General features: G+C 35.3%; 1 protein-coding gene across 5 annotated transcripts; it reads right to left on the reverse strand.

The window, feature by feature from the left end:
- Positions 1–1797: 1797 nt before the first annotated feature.
- On the reverse strand, positions 1798–12722 carry LOC129789429 (T-related protein). Of its 5 annotated transcripts, none has more exons than XM_055826270.1 (8): positions 12103–12722; positions 7994–8201; positions 5836–5956; positions 5512–5655; positions 4943–5345; positions 4399–4506; positions 3530–3890; positions 1798–2327 (listed from the first exon to the last, which is right to left on the reverse strand). In XM_055826270.1, the coding sequence occupies exons 2-8, from the start codon at positions 8188–8190 to the stop codon at positions 2093–2095; spliced, it is 1569 nt and encodes a 522-aa protein (XP_055682245.1). In that variant the 5' UTR covers positions 8191–8201; positions 12103–12722; the 3' UTR covers positions 1798–2092. The 5 variants fall into 5 exon arrangements, with proteins under 5 accessions (XP_055682245.1, XP_055682221.1, XP_055682237.1 ...); XM_055826246.1 differs by having other exon boundaries at positions 4943–5357; XM_055826262.1 differs by having other exon boundaries at positions 4943–5357; positions 11994–12722.
- Positions 12723–17384: the final 4662 nt, after the last annotated feature.

A 17384-nucleotide genomic window follows, 5' to 3' on the forward strand; every position in this document is an offset into this window, starting at 1 on the left:
AAATGTTCCTCATTTCCAAGTAATTAGCAAATGTTTGTAAAAGAAGAGAAAGGGAGAGAGCTTTTATAAAAGCTCAAAAGCCACGTTAAGAACTTGTACAAAAAGTTCAAAAGCTTCGGTTTTTCAGTGAATAATGAAAATTTTAATACAACAGAAAGCTCTAAAAGTGAATGTACTTCGAATTGAAGTTTATTTTCAATGATTAATGTACATTAAACAAAATATATTAAGCTCTCAAATTAATAAAAGTTCAATATATATTTGCCTTTGATTACTTTCCTTTGAATTTTCACTAATTTTCCTAATTACTCCTGTTTTCGTGTCGCTTCTATTTTCTCTCAAAGATTTACTAACGATTCAACATTTCTCAATAGTTTTTCAATATCCATTAATTTATGTGAATACGTTAGTCTTTGAGACTTTGGAGAGTATTGAGAGCCTGTAGAAAAACACGAGAGAAAGTTTGAAAAGTAGATGTGAATAGAAAAAGGAAAAACAAAAAGAGAAATGAAGAGATTTTTGAATGTGATAGTTTTCATGGCTGAGATGAACAAGAAACATGAAATAGAGGAAATGGGGAATTTTGTCTTTTATATGGTACATTGGGATACCTTCCTCCAAAGTCATATCCTTCCCATCAGGGAGAGAAGTTCTCTTTTTTTTTGGTAAAGGAAGCTTTCCGCAGCTGAGCTTTTAGAATATGAAATGTTGTGATTTTACATCCCCCACCCTTTGCATAGAAAACTTTTCAATTTGCCTTCAAAAAAGATTCCGTTTTGTGGTGGAAATGTAAATAAACTTTCACTTGAGGAAACTTCGATGAGGAAGTCAGTGGTGGAGAAAATAATGTGTTGTGTTCTCTTGATGCAAATAGCAATTTAATGTGAAACTTTCTCTCCAAACAGTCTGTTCACCCTTTTGCTCTTATTTTCTCAAAAGATCTTCCCCCGCTCATGTTATTCAACATCTAATAAATGTGATGCAATTTTTCTTCCCTTAGCGCACACACACATCCCCCATGGCACTACCCATCTGCCTTTTTTTTCCCAAGTCCTGCTGACAGTGGGGTTTAAAACGTGGAGAAAAAAATCACAGACATTTCGTCAAATATTCAAAAGCTCCAGGGGATGTTAAATAATCTCCTAAGAGCATGTATGCATTATATTTAAATAAATCTGATTTACTCTATACAATGTAAACAATCCACTTTGCTGCATCCAACAACACTGACTTTCTGTGTTTGTCCCACCCTCATCCATTTGTCCATTTTGCATAGTGCTCTCTTGGAAAGAAATCATTTTAAATTTTTTTTACATTTTCTTTTTTCCTCTCTTCTTTTTCCGGGAAATGCATCAAATGCAAAGAATACATTTTCCCATAAAAAGGAATCTTTAGAAAAGACAGCTTTTGACCTCAATTAATGACATTTTCCCTTGTAATTTCCCTTGAAGGGAAACTCATAGGGGGCAATTAAATAGTTGAGAAAAGACTAATAACATTTTCGAATGAAATGAAGGGAATGAACTGAAAAGGTTTAGTAAAATTGAATAGTGATTTCTCTCAAGTTTTGAGCTTTCGCCTATATAATTAACTCTCATTAGCTCCAAGTTAACAAGAAATTACTCGATGTTGGAAAATTCTTCATTAAACTTACCCCCAAATAATAATTCTTCAATAAAGTAAATGTGTAAAGTTGAGTTTCAACAGAAGCCCAGCACTCTGCAATATGTATACCACCTACCTACCTACATATTTCAGAGCTTTACCAGGCAATATTGCAATGCACTTCAAAAGACATTTCAGGATATTAATTTTCTATTTGCTAAATATCGATTTCCTTCAATAATAATATTTCATGCAACAAATATGAAGTACTGGTTCAAGTTTCTTGGTGTGTCCTGGCCTTTCATGTTGCCCACTCCATCTCTCTACTATGTATACAACATCAGGGGTGGGCTGAAAATATGCTATATGAAGATTCTGGGCTTGTGTGCATCCTCCACACAGCATCCTGCGGCGTATACACAAAGTTGTGTGCAAGAGACACTTGCATCTGAGAATTGTGTGCTATAATGAGCTTATAACGACAGTCTCATATGTGGGACTGTGGCGGCGTTAGGGGTGTCCAGTTGCTAGATGTGGGGACACGATTGCTAGTGGTGGAGGTGGCTGAAGCCAAATCGGTCTTTCCGCTCTCGGGTGAGTGGTTTTCGCATTTGAGCTGCAAGACTGATTCTGTACTTGCATGCTGGTTTCCTGCACCGTAAATGGGTGTCTCTTCCTTGGGTGTGTCCGGGGCAGATTCACTCGGTGGTGGTGGATATGTTCTGAAATTGTCCCACAAGAATTTGTAGAAAATGTTATTCACAAAATTCCAACAAGATTTTCCCTATATATGCTGGGGCACAAGCTGGAAAATGAACATTACGAAAGGATGAACAATGAACATTGTGGTTAAGTAAGTTATGGCTGTCCCTTTTAGTTGTTTCTTTTAGCTTGTTCTTTAATCTATGTTGCAAAAATAAAAAAAAATGGTTTTATTAAAAAAAAATAAATAAATAAATAGGCAGAGACAAATATATTTTTCTTAACTTTTTTTTAAGGACTGTAATTTAATTGGAAAGTTAAAAAAATGATAGTTTTTGAGAATAATTAAAGTTTAATTAAAGCTCTAGCTTAAGTTTTTTAAACTGGACCTATGTTTTTTTTTAAGTAGAATAGGAGCTTTTTAAGCTAGGTTTAGTTTTTCTAAGATAATTGTTTTTAAGCTAGGCCTGATATTTTAGAGCTAGGTCTAAGCTTTTTAGCTGTGATCCTTTCGAAGTAATTTTTAAGAATAGAATACGAGTTTTTTAGGCTAGGTTTAGGTTTTCTAAGTTAATTTTATATTTTTAAGCTAGGCCTGATATTTTAGAGCTAGATCTAACATTTTTAGCTGTGATTCTTTCGAAGAAATTTTTAAGTAGAATAGGAGCTTTTTAAGCTAGGTTTAGTTTTTCTAAGATAATTGTTTTTAAGCTAGGCCTGATATTTTAGAGCTAGGTCTAAGCTTTTTAGCTGTGATCCTTTCGAAGTAATTTTTAAGAATAGAATACGAGTTTTTTAGGCTAGGTTTAGGTTTTCTAAGTTAATTTTATATTTTTAAGCTAGGCCTGATATTTCAGAGCTAGGCCTAAACTTTTTAAAAACAAGGCCTAAGTTTTTAAAGTAATACTTGAATTTTCTAAGCCAGACCTAGGTTTTTATGCTAATTCTAAGTTTTTTAATCAAAGCCAAGATTAAAGGCGAAAAAATTTGAGAAAAGAATGTTTAAATTTGTCATCAAAAGCTCAAGAAGATCAAGAACAAAATAGAATGCAATTGTTCTTTGAAAAAAAAAAATGCAAAACTTTTAATTCTATTCTTTTAAAATTGTTCCCTTTGCAGAAACATTTTAAAAGATAGAATTTAATGCAAAATTCGTGTCGTGTGTTAAACCCTTGTGCATTATAACTTGGAAATAGTAATTGATATTGGATGTATAACTCACTCTAACTCCCCAATTAGAGGCACGTATTCGGGTGCTTGGTAGTGGTATGAGTTCTGGAAGACCCCATAGTCACTGCCACTGTGCCAGGTGGAAGAGTACCCGAGGTTCGTGATTGTGGGCGCATTGAGGACATTTCCATATAGTTGATGCGACGGCGACACGGCAGGCGTCGGATGGTACACTTGGTAGGATGAGGTGTAGAGGGGCGTGGGAGATCCACCGGCCGGCTGGTACCCGTCTGCGGGCGACGCGCCAATATATTGATTGTGGGGTGTTAGGTGATGGGTGGTGTAGCTACCCGGTGAGGAAACATACCCTGGCGAACCACCCGATGGGGTGGGTGATGTGGTTTGTGGGACAGCTAAAAAGAAAGACATCACCCGCTGTAGTCAAAGTGCACATTACCTCCTGTCGCACCGCCATTTAGTATAGGTACTCCAACGTACCATGTGAAAAATTGATAAATTGAAAATCGCACCACTGAATTATAAATAAACATTTAATTGAAACTCATTATCGTAAATGTACGCAAAAGGTATGTGTACACATACCTATATCTCCCTTTATATGTATTTAATAAAATTCAAGTAAAAATTCGAATATTTCAATACGTAATAATATTGCCCATTTCATTTGCATATATTCTTTGTAGATAAATATGTAATTACCTACAATATTAAATGAAACTGCCAATGATCATTCAATATTTCAATTAATAATGTTGATTTTTAATAAAAATCATCAATATACTAAAAAATATTCTCTCTTTACATGCAATTTTCGAAAATATATTCATAATATAAACCATCAATCAATTAATTCAAAAAGTTTTTAATGTTTAAATTAGCAATTTATGCGTAAATTCTCACCAACAGCAATGGGGCTGCTCGGGTTTCCAGGATTCCAATATGATGGGGTACTTGTTGATGGCCAGTTTGTGGGATAAGCTGGAAAAACCGACGGGGTATTTGCGTCACCTTAAAATATTGAATCACACACATGATTCTTAAACTTCCGACGGCACACAAGAAATGCTCTTAACTTATAAAATTTTACATCAAGAATATTCTTCGAATATTTCAATAAAAATATCGATAGTGGGATAATAGAAAATTTACAGTTTTCCCTCAACTTTCCATGATAACGATCTGACTTTTCATAAGTTTAAGGAAAATTGAAAATTTTGAGGTCTTTAGCTCTGATTATAAAGACTGATAAGTCAAGAATTATCGCTGCCCTTAAGGGAATTAATTGGGCCGATTGATTTTTGGACTAATTCTCGCTTCGAGGAAGATCCCATCAATACCCAAAGTTAGATAAAAAATTAATTGAAACAGAAAACGAAAATCTTCTTAAATCTCTTGAATATTTTAAGCTTAACGTCTTTTCTATAAAAGATAATTTTCCTTGTACCTGATACCGGCGGCGGTGGTGGTGGTGACGAAGAAGTGCTATTAGTTATGGATCTAGGTCTCTGCGTTGTATACGGTGCACTTCTACTGGTTCTCCCTGAGAATCTGTCACAGGTGGCAATAGGTGTCTGTGGTGCACTTGTATAGGACCCATGTGGTAGGAACCATCCGTACGTTGTATTCTCTCGCGAATAAACAACATCAGGACGCTCTTTTGCGTCGAGAAAAGCCTTCGCGAAGGGATTGTATTTAATCTTGAGTGATGTAACTTCTTCATTTTGGTACGCAGTCACCGCGATAAATTGTGTCTCTGGAAAGGGGTACGTCACAACCCTCCGTTGCTCTGAGCCAACCCGTACAAGATGCACACGTGGTTCGTACTTGTGCAGGGAATTCAGCATAATCTGCAATGGGTTCTTTGAGGCAATTTCATGGATTTTGTATTTACAGATAATTTTTTTTCAAAGCTACAACGAATGTACAAAGAAAATCAAAGAGCTTTTGGGGGAGTTGATAAAAGCTTCCGCAAAAGATAAAAGAAAAAGGTAACAGAAAGCAGAAGTAATTTACCTGCCCAGATCCATTGGTTTTATTGGTGAGCTTTACTTTTGCAAATGAAATGGGTTCCTTCATCCAGTGTGCACCAAAATTAGGTGATTCAGGGTGGACATAGATGGGATTTGACGGTGGTGCTTCTGCCTTTCCGCCGGGCACCTGTGATGACGGTAAGTAAGATAGGAGAGAGAAAAATATATATCTGAGCATGAAAATCTATTTTCGCCTGTGATGCTTGTAGCAAAACAGCATGCAAAAGTCTTGTGTGACTCAGTAATTAGCAAGATTTTTGCATTTGTCGCTAATTAGTACCGTGTAGTCTTGCAATGTGCCTCTTACCCATTCGCCATTCACATATTTCCAGCGGTGGTTGTCGATTTGCACGAATTCTAAGAGGATTGTGTACATAAAAGCCGGATCGAGTCCAGTTGCAGTCACCTTAACGACGGGAAACATGCGCCTGTAAGGAATGTTGCGTATATACTTAGATATGTCTTAATGCTGAATTCAGTTGAATGAGCACCATTACGGGAAAGCCAGTATGTTTGAAAATGATTCAGAATGGAAGTGTGGGCGGAAAGTCTCACGGTGATTAGATGGATGTTGTATATTTTTTTTCACGGCGCATTGAAGAGGGAAATTATAGCGATACTGCCAAGTACCCGGCAAATAAATGCATTGGTTTCGTCAATTAACGCCTCGTATTTTCATTCATTTAACAATTCGTTACTAACAACCATAGAAGAACAATGCAATAATAGTTTGGCTAATGGCAAAAAGGGAGCTATTTAGCATCACCGCAGCACAGCATTTTTATCGCCAAACCACCTCCACCAGCTCCTTATTTTGCCATCTTCCTCTACAATAATGGTGGTCTGGGGCTAAATATTCTCTTTGGCATATAGAGAGCAAACCTATTCGCATTTTATCCAATATTTATTTTATTTGTTACCTCCCCATTCATGGTCGTTTTCTGTGGTGTGTTTCATTGCTCTAAAACCCAAACAACATACACTCAAGTGGTGATGCCATATCGATTCGCTCACCTAGTTTTTAGCTCTCTCTCTCACTAGCTCCCCAGCGAAATTGCCAATTATCTTTTTATCAAGTTCTTTTTTTTTTTTAAATAAATTTATTTTCCATGTTATAATAAAACTAGGATAAAGGCCAAATGGAAAAAAGGAGAATTAAAAATACAAAACAAATTGAAAAGCTCCGCATGAAGAAATACCATAAAAATTCTCTCTTTATTATTTTCAATTTCATCCCAGAATTAAATAAAAATAGAATCAACTGTGGAAAAACATTTCAAAGGTAAATGTTCCGTGTTAAAATAAATAGATTTGGAATAGAGAAAGAAGTTTTAATTTAACGTTAATTTAATGATAGACAAGATAATGGTTTTTTTGTGACACACAGGTGTAGAAACATAAACATATTAGTTGAGATTAATATAATTTCTTGAAAAGAGCTTTTTCTAAAAGAGCTTTTGAATCCTTTGAACCTTCTTTTCTTAAGAAAATCATGAGCTTTCAGAGCTCCTTGTTTTAAATCTATAAAATTTAACTAAAATTACTTAAACTATGAATTTAAAAGAAAATAAAGCTTGAAAGCTTTCAGAATACATATTTCAATATTTCGACTTTCTAAATTTTTTTTGTTAGGTATTGAAAGTATGTTTTTTCAATTTGATATCTTTGCTCCCGTTTAAAAAAAATATATTTATTTTCTAAAAAAAATCTTATTAGATCAAGTCAAGTTTACTCAAAGATTTAATGAATATTCTATTTAAAAAGCTTTTTATAAATTGATTATTTTTCCAAAATTTTATCTGGGATGTTTTTTGGGACTTTTCAATCCAGGAAGTTTGAAAAACGAATTTTCTTAAATTTTCACGTGAATATAAATCCTTAACATCATGAAAAGTAATTTAAAAGTATTTCAATGTTTTGTTGAATCTTTGCAACATCAAAAAATTTATTTCTTTATTTTTTTTACTAAGGGATGGTCACGTTATTTTGGAAACTCGGGGACTTTCAAGAGCGATTTTCAAGCCAATTTTGAAACAAAAAATTCCAAATTTGCTTGAATTCTTGTTAAATGGCCAAATACTGATAAGAATTCATTACTTTCGATTCAGAAAATAAATTTTTGTGCTCAAAAAAATTATTTGAAATTCTCACATATGGCCATTTTGTTCCTGTAGAGTTTCCAAAATAACGTGACCATCCCTTAATAGCTCAGCTTATTTAAGCTAAACTACCCCTGCATTAGAATTGAGTATTAAAGTATTAATTTAGCAATCAAAAATAATCTTCTACCAAAAATATTTCAATTGAAAAAAAAACTCCATAAAATATCCCGTTCAAAAGCTCAAATCGAGGAAGCTTTCTATCTTGCGCTGAAACGTGCGGAGTGAACTAAACGGATATAATGTGGGTGACGGGGATAGGTACCATCTGATATGTATTAGCCCTTTCTTATTGCACAAGCTCACCTTCCATTTTTCGTGACAATCATCTCATTCGTGAGATTCTGGAATCGCAACCACAGCTCCCGGTCGTCCAGAGTCACGTTCAGGTTCCGCTCAATGTCCGGACTACGATTGCTGTGGGATCCACCCGTAGTGGCAGTTGCTGCGCCATTTGCACCATTGAGGGGTTCAATTGCGGACAAAATATGCGATGTGGCCATAATTTCTGCGTCTGTCATGGGCAATAGAGAACAAATTTATAGCTCAACTTGAGCTTGCATGATGGAAAAATGCAGCAAAAGGAAATATTTTTCACCCAACATGTCCGACACATGCGAAAGCTCCCCAAAATGTGACACTAAAGCATATCTCGCGCATTGTACCGCACAGTGGGCGCACTTTGAATATTGCTATGTTATGTACTTTTCCTAATATTTAATAATAAATTCCCTTCTCTGTCTCATTCAACAAATTTACACTCTAGTTGCGGAATGGAAAGCTTCATCCTTCTCTTGCCATAGTGTAATGCTATTTATTGAGCAAATATTCAGCAAGAGATTATGTATTCAGAGATGGGATTTTGAGCCAAGTGGGCAAAAAAAATTGTTGGAAAAAAGTGGTGTTTGAACACGATTTGCGTGGCTTTTCCTCCCTCCATACTGCGACGATGACTTTATGGTGTGACGGATGAAAATTGTTCTCTTTTTTTTTCCATCCATACACTTTTTCCACACACAAAACCCACAGATTTTCACCAGTATAGAGATTTTCACATAATTCAGTACAATTGACAAAAGATGCAGAGAGATTTTATGCGAGGTCTTTTGCACAGACACTATTTTTTAAACCACATAAAAACAGGATTAAAATTCTGCAACATTATGTTGCATTTAGTATTGTTTTTTTATGAATTTTCCTTGACAATATGCCTTTATTTTATTTATTTTCATTACATATTTTGATAAAAATGAGATGCCAAAATGCAGGATCAGATATTTTAAATATTCATCCGTGGTTCGTTAATATAATAGTTTCATAATAATAAAAAAAAATAACAAAATCAAGCAATTTGTTCAATCGATGGATACAAAACCTCGCAATATCTTTTTAAAAATTTGAGAAAAATTTTTATGAAAAATATAGCACGGAAAGCTTTTATATATTCCAACAAAACATGTCAGAATTGCTGAGCCGTGCTCAATTAGGGGAACCTGGGGTAAAAAGGTGAATTTTTAAGAGATAATTCTTCCAGAGTTCCGTGGAAATATTTGAGTTTTCCTATGACAACTATCTTATATATCTTACTATCTTTTATAAAATTTTCCGGGCTATAATTTTGTCTTTTAGACGATTTCTCTCTAACTTAACTGGAAAATGTATTTTCAGACCATTTTTGAAACACTTGCACTTTCATCATTTTGCCCCAGTTACCCTTACAAAATTAATAATAAATAAATTCGAATAAGATTCAGCGACCACGAAACCCTTGAAATTCTCTTGAAATCTTGAAATTTCAATGCCAAATTCAAAGATTTCAAGGGTTTCTTGGTCGCTGAATAAGGTCCATTATCCAAGAAAATTCTGGGAAATCTATAATTTTCTGACTGAAGCATGAATCTTTTATTGATTCATTGAAAATTGTCTACAATAATTCAACAAGGAAACGGCAAAATTGAGATAAGAAAATGACTTAATGGAATTTTCTTAAAAAATTGACGAGAAGAAGCTTTTGGAGCTTTTAAACTTCAAGCGATAAAATTGAATAAAAATTTAATATTTTCAAAGACAATTTTCTTCCTAAACAAATTCTATTTAAAGTGTATTTTCTCGATTAAAATAACGTTAATATAGTGGAAAATTTTGTTGGATTTTCCAGTGATTGTTGGCAGTTTTGGCGTGAGTCAGTGTGTGGCATGGCCACGACGCTCGAGGGACTCTCTGTATTTGCTGGCGTGACTTTTTTGCGCGATCGGCCCCGCGTTTGTGGACAAATCGTGTCTGAATTATTAAGAAACAATCAAATACAGCCACTCTCGGCGCATTGACAGAGATGGGTTGTACACGGTGGTCCAGGCGGTGAGAGTGAGATGGGCAGCCGTGAGGTGGAAAAAAATGGAGAATTATTTCAGAAAATCGAAAATAAATTCAAGAGAAAAACATCATTTTACCACACGCCGTGGACTTTATTAAGATTCTGTTTATTTTCCTCATTTATTCGTGACTTTTATGTTTATGGATCATGTGTACAGTTTGCCGAGAGTTGATGTGGAGACGCATTTGTATTCCGTCTTATTTTATTTCTTCACTCTTGACTTAATATTTAAAATCATACATTCCCTGGAAACCGTTCGGTGTGTGTACATAGTACATATTTATTGTAAAATGGACGTATGGGGAGTTTTTCTTGGGCAATGCCACAAAAAAAGCACACTGACGACACCCGACATGGACGTTTTGTCCACCCAGCGATGATGGGGGCATTCCAACAAAATGCTTCACATGCGTGGCCGCCACTTATAGGTATGTATGTATACCTTGAAGTTCAATTTAGTGTTGGGCCTATGGATGAGAGTTGACTCTACATAATGCTCTCTACCCGTGGTTGGTGATAATGGGAAATGTTGCCATTTGTGGCCCAGATTAGGTGCGATTGCACTATGTCTAAATGCCACCGCTGTTGACGGCAAGGAGGACATAATATTATAGGGTTGAGAAGCATGAAAAATTGCGGTGAAGGTGAGTGAGAAGAAATTTTTTCGAGAAACTCTTCGTGTTGATTACAAATTTGTTGCTGGCTGTAAAAATCTCTTTGAGGGGACTCACGACGAAAAAAAAACCGACGTGGTGAAGGAAAAGATAGTAAATTGCTCTTCAGGCAGCTCCGAACAATAATAATAAAGTCATTAAAAGCATCTCTTGGAGGACGGGTGTTGCGGGTCTGCATTGGAACCTCCACCGACGGTCCAATAAAAGGCGAATAAAGCGATGAGAGACTTTGGAAACGGCGCGCGGAACAATCCTCAATCGCACCATAAGACACAAAAGTAGTATTATATCTTAAACGCCGTGGATGAATTTATGACGCTGGGAAAAGTGAATTAAAGTTCAGGGAGTGCGGGTTGATGAAATTGGCAAATTCGCACCACAAAAAGTCTCTCTCATGCTAATCTCTCAATTTGACCATCAACAGAGCCCAAATGGAGTCCACTTACCGACTGATGCTCTGTGAAGCTTTGTGTATGTATAGAGCCAAGAAAAAAGGATAAAAAGTCAGATTACGCGTTTTGCTTTTATTGCTTCAGTTGAAGAGCTTTCTGATATACAGTGTCGAGAAAAATAATAGGACCACCAATATAGGTTTTAAATGTACCCTTGACTTCAATCGCCAATATCTCAGGCTGTGGGGGACAGATTTTGGTAAATGATTGAACAGAAAGTGGAAAAAAGTTAAACGGGTTTTTGTGAGTGGTCCTATTTCAATAATTTAATCATTTACCAAAACTGAACGGATGGGCCGATTTTCGAAAATCTACCATCTTTGGAAAGGGGATGAATGTATCTTTCCGAATCTATGCCACTTTTTAAAATCTGTACCCCACAGCCTGAGATATTGACGATTGAAGTCAGGGGTACATTTAAAACCTATATTGGTGGTCCTATTATTTTTCTCGACACTGTATGTATCTTATGTTGTGTGTGTGTGTGATATCAATTCATGATGAGCATAGAGGGTTTAGCACAGCCCAAGGAGGAGGCTGAAGAAAAAATCTTCATCTTACATTTATCCTTTTCTTGCACCAGATGTATAATGTTGATTGATGACACAAAACAAGGAGGTGTATTATATGAGGATTGTGTGGTGGTAATGTTTATAAATCACATAATAAAAGCGATTAGGACTTGATTAGCAAATCTGTTAATGTGCCGAAGTGGTAATGGCAACATGAAGCACCACAAAATGTATTTAAGCACACAGTAATTAATTAGTACAAGTTTGTCAAATATTTTCTTTTATAAATATTACACAAAGTGCGCGGGTGTCGTGTGAAAAAGCACCTATTTTCCCACAATCATCACACTATTATCGCATTTTGACCACTTTGACTGACAACTCGCACGCCACAGATGCTAACCTCCTCCTCAGGCTACTTCCGCTTACAGGAAGTCTTTCCTCCGCAATCCGCAGCTCCGTGTAAGAATTTCACAGTAGATGATGAACCAACGAAAAAAAAATTCACCGCAATTAACTTAAAAGATTCACACGTCGTAGACAAAAGTCCCACACAATTGACACTGTCCACAAGTTGGGTGCAAGTTTCGCCTCAAAGGAGCCCCACAAAAAAGCCACACTTTTGTTAAATACACAATCACAATAAAAAGAGATAAAGTGTCGTTTTTAATGCTGAACGAAATTTAAACAGTTTTCTGTTAATTCAAGCAATTATTAGATTTTTTTTGATGCACCACCGCTAAGTGCCGCGCTTAACTTCGCACTCAAACGCCAATTGAACAAAACAATATAGTTCAGCTTTAATGTCCAATTTGTCCAAGAGATGCTCCGACCACTTTTTCCCTCCCCCGAGATCACACTAAGCAAACAAAATCTACCTGTGTGTATATATGTTGGCCACTCAGTGCCTCTCTTTTGCACTCCCACGGCCCGTATGCCGCGATAGACGAGACGCGCGCGATCAGGTGTGAGCTTCAAACGGAGGCTGGACAGAACGATCTGAGGTTGCCCGAAGCACTGTTTCGGTATATCACATCTTCCACACAGCACGATCTTCTTACCTGATTGTCGATCTTCAGCACCGTGACCATTGGTCGGTTGTTGCGGTGACGTCAGACCCTCAGGGATGGACCACCTTTTGATGCTATCGCAATGCTATGCTGTGTCTCTTATGCTTCTCCTAATGTTTGATTTGTTAAAACAAAAACAAAAAATATTACATGTCTACATAATTCGTGTAAATCCGCCTACAGAAGTATTCTTGTAAAGTTTTCAATGATCGTGAATGATCTTTAACAAGTTTAAAGTGCTTAACGAGCTTTTAGCACTGATCATCATTACTACCATAAATCATTACTGTTTCATCCCAAAAAATAATGTTAGAGAAAATGAATAAATGAATGCAGATGTTTGATGATCTTTAGATAGCTGAAAGCTAAGAAATATCTTTTGATCAGAGAATTAATTTTTTCGCGGGGAAAATATTCTGATTGATCAAAAGAAAAGAATTAAAGGGTGACTATTTTTAAGATATTTACACTAAAATATTTCTAAAAAAAAAACAACAAAAATATTTCAGTAAATGCGAAGGGTGTCTAAATATTTGAAAAATTAGTTATTCAATTTTTTTTATATAAAATTCAAAAACTATTATTTCTAAGCAAAATTTGACAAGAAAAAATATTGATGTTAGAACAATTTCAAAATTTGAAAAGAAAAGATCATCAAACATAAGAAGAGATCCTTAAACATTAGAAAAAATCTGAAACTTTAGAAAATTAAATTTCGAACGTTGTTATATAAAGGTCAGAAGTAGAAAAAAAATTACGCCAGATGTTAGAAAAACGAATTACTAAACTTTTTTAAAAATATAAAAGAGAACCTAAATTTAAATTATTTAGATTAAAATTAAAGAACCAAAATAAAAGATCATAAAATCTTACACTAGGAAATGTTAAACTAATTGCATAAAAATTGATAATTGGAAAACAATTGCCATATTAAAGTTTAGTTCTCAATTTTCATAAACTCTGGCTCCTACATCGTTATTTTCAATCCTTTTTTTACAGATATTTTTAAAATTTAAAAAAGTTGTTTTCCTTAACACCCCTTATGTAGATTTCAGTGCTACTACGCCCCTGTACTTCGGGGAGTTTCTTATGTTCCTTAAATAATCTACCTATTTCCGTTTATTTAAAAAGAATTTTAAATATAATTTATTCAGGCATAAATTTACATAAAATTAAAAAAAAATCAGAACAAACCCACCTCTTTTATACAAAAATCTATGTAAGAGAAAAAAACCATTCCTCTGAGGTCAAGGGTTGAATTATGAGTTAAATACTTTCTGGAATGTTTCTTTTTTCCCCCTGAAGACCACCCAGACATCTCAAGAATATTTTCCAATATCTTCTATGCTGCAGGAATTTTCGGGGTGGTCGTTATCTGCACATAAACCCCCTTTCACCCCAATTGTGTTTATTTACCCAATCAAGGATTTCAAGATCACTCGGTACAATAAATTATCTCAAAATGGAATGTAAAACACGTCAATTCCATTAGAGAAAAACCTGTGGATATCGCAACCATTGAGAAATTGTTGTCCTCTCCTACGATCTTCTTAAAATGCGAGTGATGCAAAAAAAAGAGAAGGAAATTGATGTATTTGCTCAACTGATGGCTGCCTCTTGTGAGGTAAGTCTTTTGTGCAAACATCTCGCTCACACAGACAACCTCTGACTTCGTCCAACCAAGTCCCGCCTTCGGACTTTCCAAGCATCTCCGCAGGTGACTCGAGATGGCCGCAGTGTTTACCTCATTCATCATACCTGGCAGTGAGTCAAAGATTCCATCTTTGAGTGATACGGGAAAAAATTCTTGTGATGAATTCCAAGTCAGCTGGTTGGGAATGCAGGCATTATAGATAGATTCTCTGTGTTCAAGTGCATCCCTATACTCACCCACAACATTTTACTATCCACCCACTCAAAATGGAGTGCAAATATACGAATTTCTGCGGCCTGGCGGAAGCTCTTGGGGAGCTGAAGGCATTCAATTTTGCTCTGGATTTATTTGTGTAAGTGGCTTTGGGGAACTTCTCCTTGAGATGCCGGGACTAAATCTCTGTTACCCTTCACTGAGATGGATTTTAATTGCTCCCAAAACTTACTATATACATACTTCTCCCACTGATCCTGAGCCTTCGTTTTATTCCTCAGCTCGGCCGCACTTAATATGTGTTTGCAGCCTGAAAAACCACCTCTTTGAATTTAATGCGTCCGAAAAGGTTTGGGATGGTGCTGTAAAAATTAATGCACAGCAATAACATTGTAAATAATTTTTTTGTGTGTTACACACCAAAGCAAAACCAGAAAAATGATACATCTCAGGTATTTCATTGTTGTGGAAGTTTTGCCTAAGAATTCATCAATGTGTGCCTCGGTCTTCTTATATTGCACAAGGCATCAAAAGGTGCCGACAATAATATTTTTATTGGACATCTCCGGTTGTATCCGACACAACAAATAAAACCCGGCAGTTGAGGCAATCTCCTATGTGGGAGATGATGTACCTACTTTACCTCCGCGCATGGCATTCAAGAAAAATCAAAAAAAAAATATGCTTCATCTGGGGAAAATGCGGTGGAGTTAAATTAATAATTTTCTCAGAGATTTTGTGGCGCAGAGAGAAATTGCACTCAAAACATTGACCACGCAGGTGATTGGTGCGTACAAGAAAAAAAAAGAAAGGGGCCTATGGCAAGCAAATGGGGGATTTTTTTTTTGGAAAATCAAAGACCGCCGCCAAGGTAGCTCATAACAGCTTTTAATTTAATCAACCTTCTTCATTTTGCCTCGTATTTTTTTTTCTCCAATTCTTTCAATTATTTCCATTGGCGCGGAAACTTTAAATATGTATGTATTCCACGAACACACCGTTAGTTGGTAAAGTTGACTTTTTTTTAAAGAGCTTTAAATTTTAGATAATTTTCTGCAATGTGAAACTTTAATTAATATTTATTTTAGAAATATTTTTTTTTATATATCCCTCGGATTTACAGAGTTTATAAAAATTTATATTTTTTGGAATTCAGATTTTCGAATCGGCTTGAAAAATATTCTCAGTCGTGTAAGAATTTCTACGATTTTTCCTTTAATCGAGTACGTATTTAGCTTTTGTAAAAATTAATAAAAAAAATACTATATAAGACAATTCCAAATCAAATTAGTTTTTAGATAATAGATGATTTAAAAAATAAATTATTAAATTTAAAAAAACTATCAATTTAATAAAATTTTGTTTGTTAGTTTTAAAATTTTCTTTGAAAAATCCAAGTTTAAGTTAAATTACAATTGTTCTTATATTTTTTCTTAAATAATTTTGACCTGAATTTTGATATTTTCGAATCTTCGTAAAACAGATTAAACGACCGTATGTTGGTTGAGGATGTTTTTTCGTCGGAAAAAAACAAATTTTCCTACACTCAATTTTTGTCAGACTTGAATTTTTTAATTAGATTTTATAGTTATCCCAATTTTGATGCGCGATGGATTTTCTATCGTTGAAATAAGAATCAGAGCCTTGTAAAGAGAACTCCATGTCCTTTATTTCTTTGATTTTTTTTTTAAATATTCATACAAATACCGAAAACTGTAAGAATTCTTAACAAATTGAATAAAATTATCAAATTCTCAATAACAATTAAATTAAAACATTTTGCGGAACATCTGAACCGGCACAATTTGTTTTTACTTTAACTACTCTCCGGGCGGAATAAATTGCTTCTTTGGATTTCCTCTCACGCAAAAAAATTAAGTGAGGAATTTTCACATTGCGGCAGGATTCTCGTAAAGTCAAGCTGAGGAGTGATTTGTGAAGGTGACTGTCGAATTAGGGCGGTAGACCATTTTCGTGCTGGACCACAAGAAGAAGCAGCACACCCCAGGAAAAGTCTTCTTGGTGTATTTTGGGAATGATTCATGAATTCTCTTCCACTCAATTAATTTATATTTCTTTCTCGTAGTGGCTTCCCTCAATGAGCTTTCACCTGGACGACTATCAAGATACTTGAGGGGATGCTTTTCATCCTTTTCCAAACGAGGCAGTTATTTCCGATGTCTGCCATGGACAGAAATTATTTAATGGGATGTCGCATTAATTGTGTTTCACCACACTCTGGGTTTGGTCAGTGATGATGGGTGAATATTTCACCCCTTTTTTTCTCTCTCTGGAAAATGACAACAAGGAAAATTCATAAATCTGTGTTTGCAGTCAATTGTGAGGCTTTTCCCCAGTTGCCAGTATGTCTATTCATTCTTCCGTCGCTTTTCACACTACGATCCTCTTCCATTCACAATTTTGCCGCCACTTTGTCTCCACTATGGCTTTTGGGGGGAAATTGTGTGGATGCAAAGCCAACAATTTTCCTCCAAAAGTTTTTTTTTATTCTTTCGCTCAACCTGTGAACCCTTTTTCCTGCCCTTTTCTTCATTTTCTTGTTTAACCATATAAAATTTATTCGACATTTGCCAAGAAAAATCCCTTTTCTCACTTTGGAGATTTTAATTGAATTTGTATCCTTTGTTTCAAATTGCACTTTTTACCGCGCCAATCCTATATGTGTAGGGCTTTAAAAAAACTTCCCATTACATATCATATATAAGTACATATGTATGTATGTAACTT

This window comes from Lutzomyia longipalpis, chromosome 1, assembly GCF_024334085.1.
Source record: "Lutzomyia longipalpis isolate SR_M1_2022 chromosome 1, ASM2433408v1".
Classification (NCBI taxonomy): domain Eukaryota; kingdom Metazoa; phylum Arthropoda; class Insecta; order Diptera; family Psychodidae; genus Lutzomyia; species Lutzomyia longipalpis.

What these genes read in the sequence shown, in the direction of transcription:
- LOC129789429 (XM_055826246.1), bottom strand. Translation starts at nt 8,190, where the DNA reads ATGGCCACATCGCATATTTTGTCCGCAATTGAACCCCTCAATGGTGCA. An exon ending in ATTGTCACGAAAAATGGAAG is followed by an intron (nt 5,957 to 7,993) that starts GTGAGCTTGTGC and finishes CATTCCTTACAG; the next exon opens with GCGCATGTTTCCCGTCGTTA. An exon ending in CCTCTAATTGGGGAGTTAGA is followed by an intron (nt 2,328 to 3,529) that starts GTGAGTTATACA and finishes GGACAATTTCAG; the next exon opens with AACATATCCACCACCACCGA.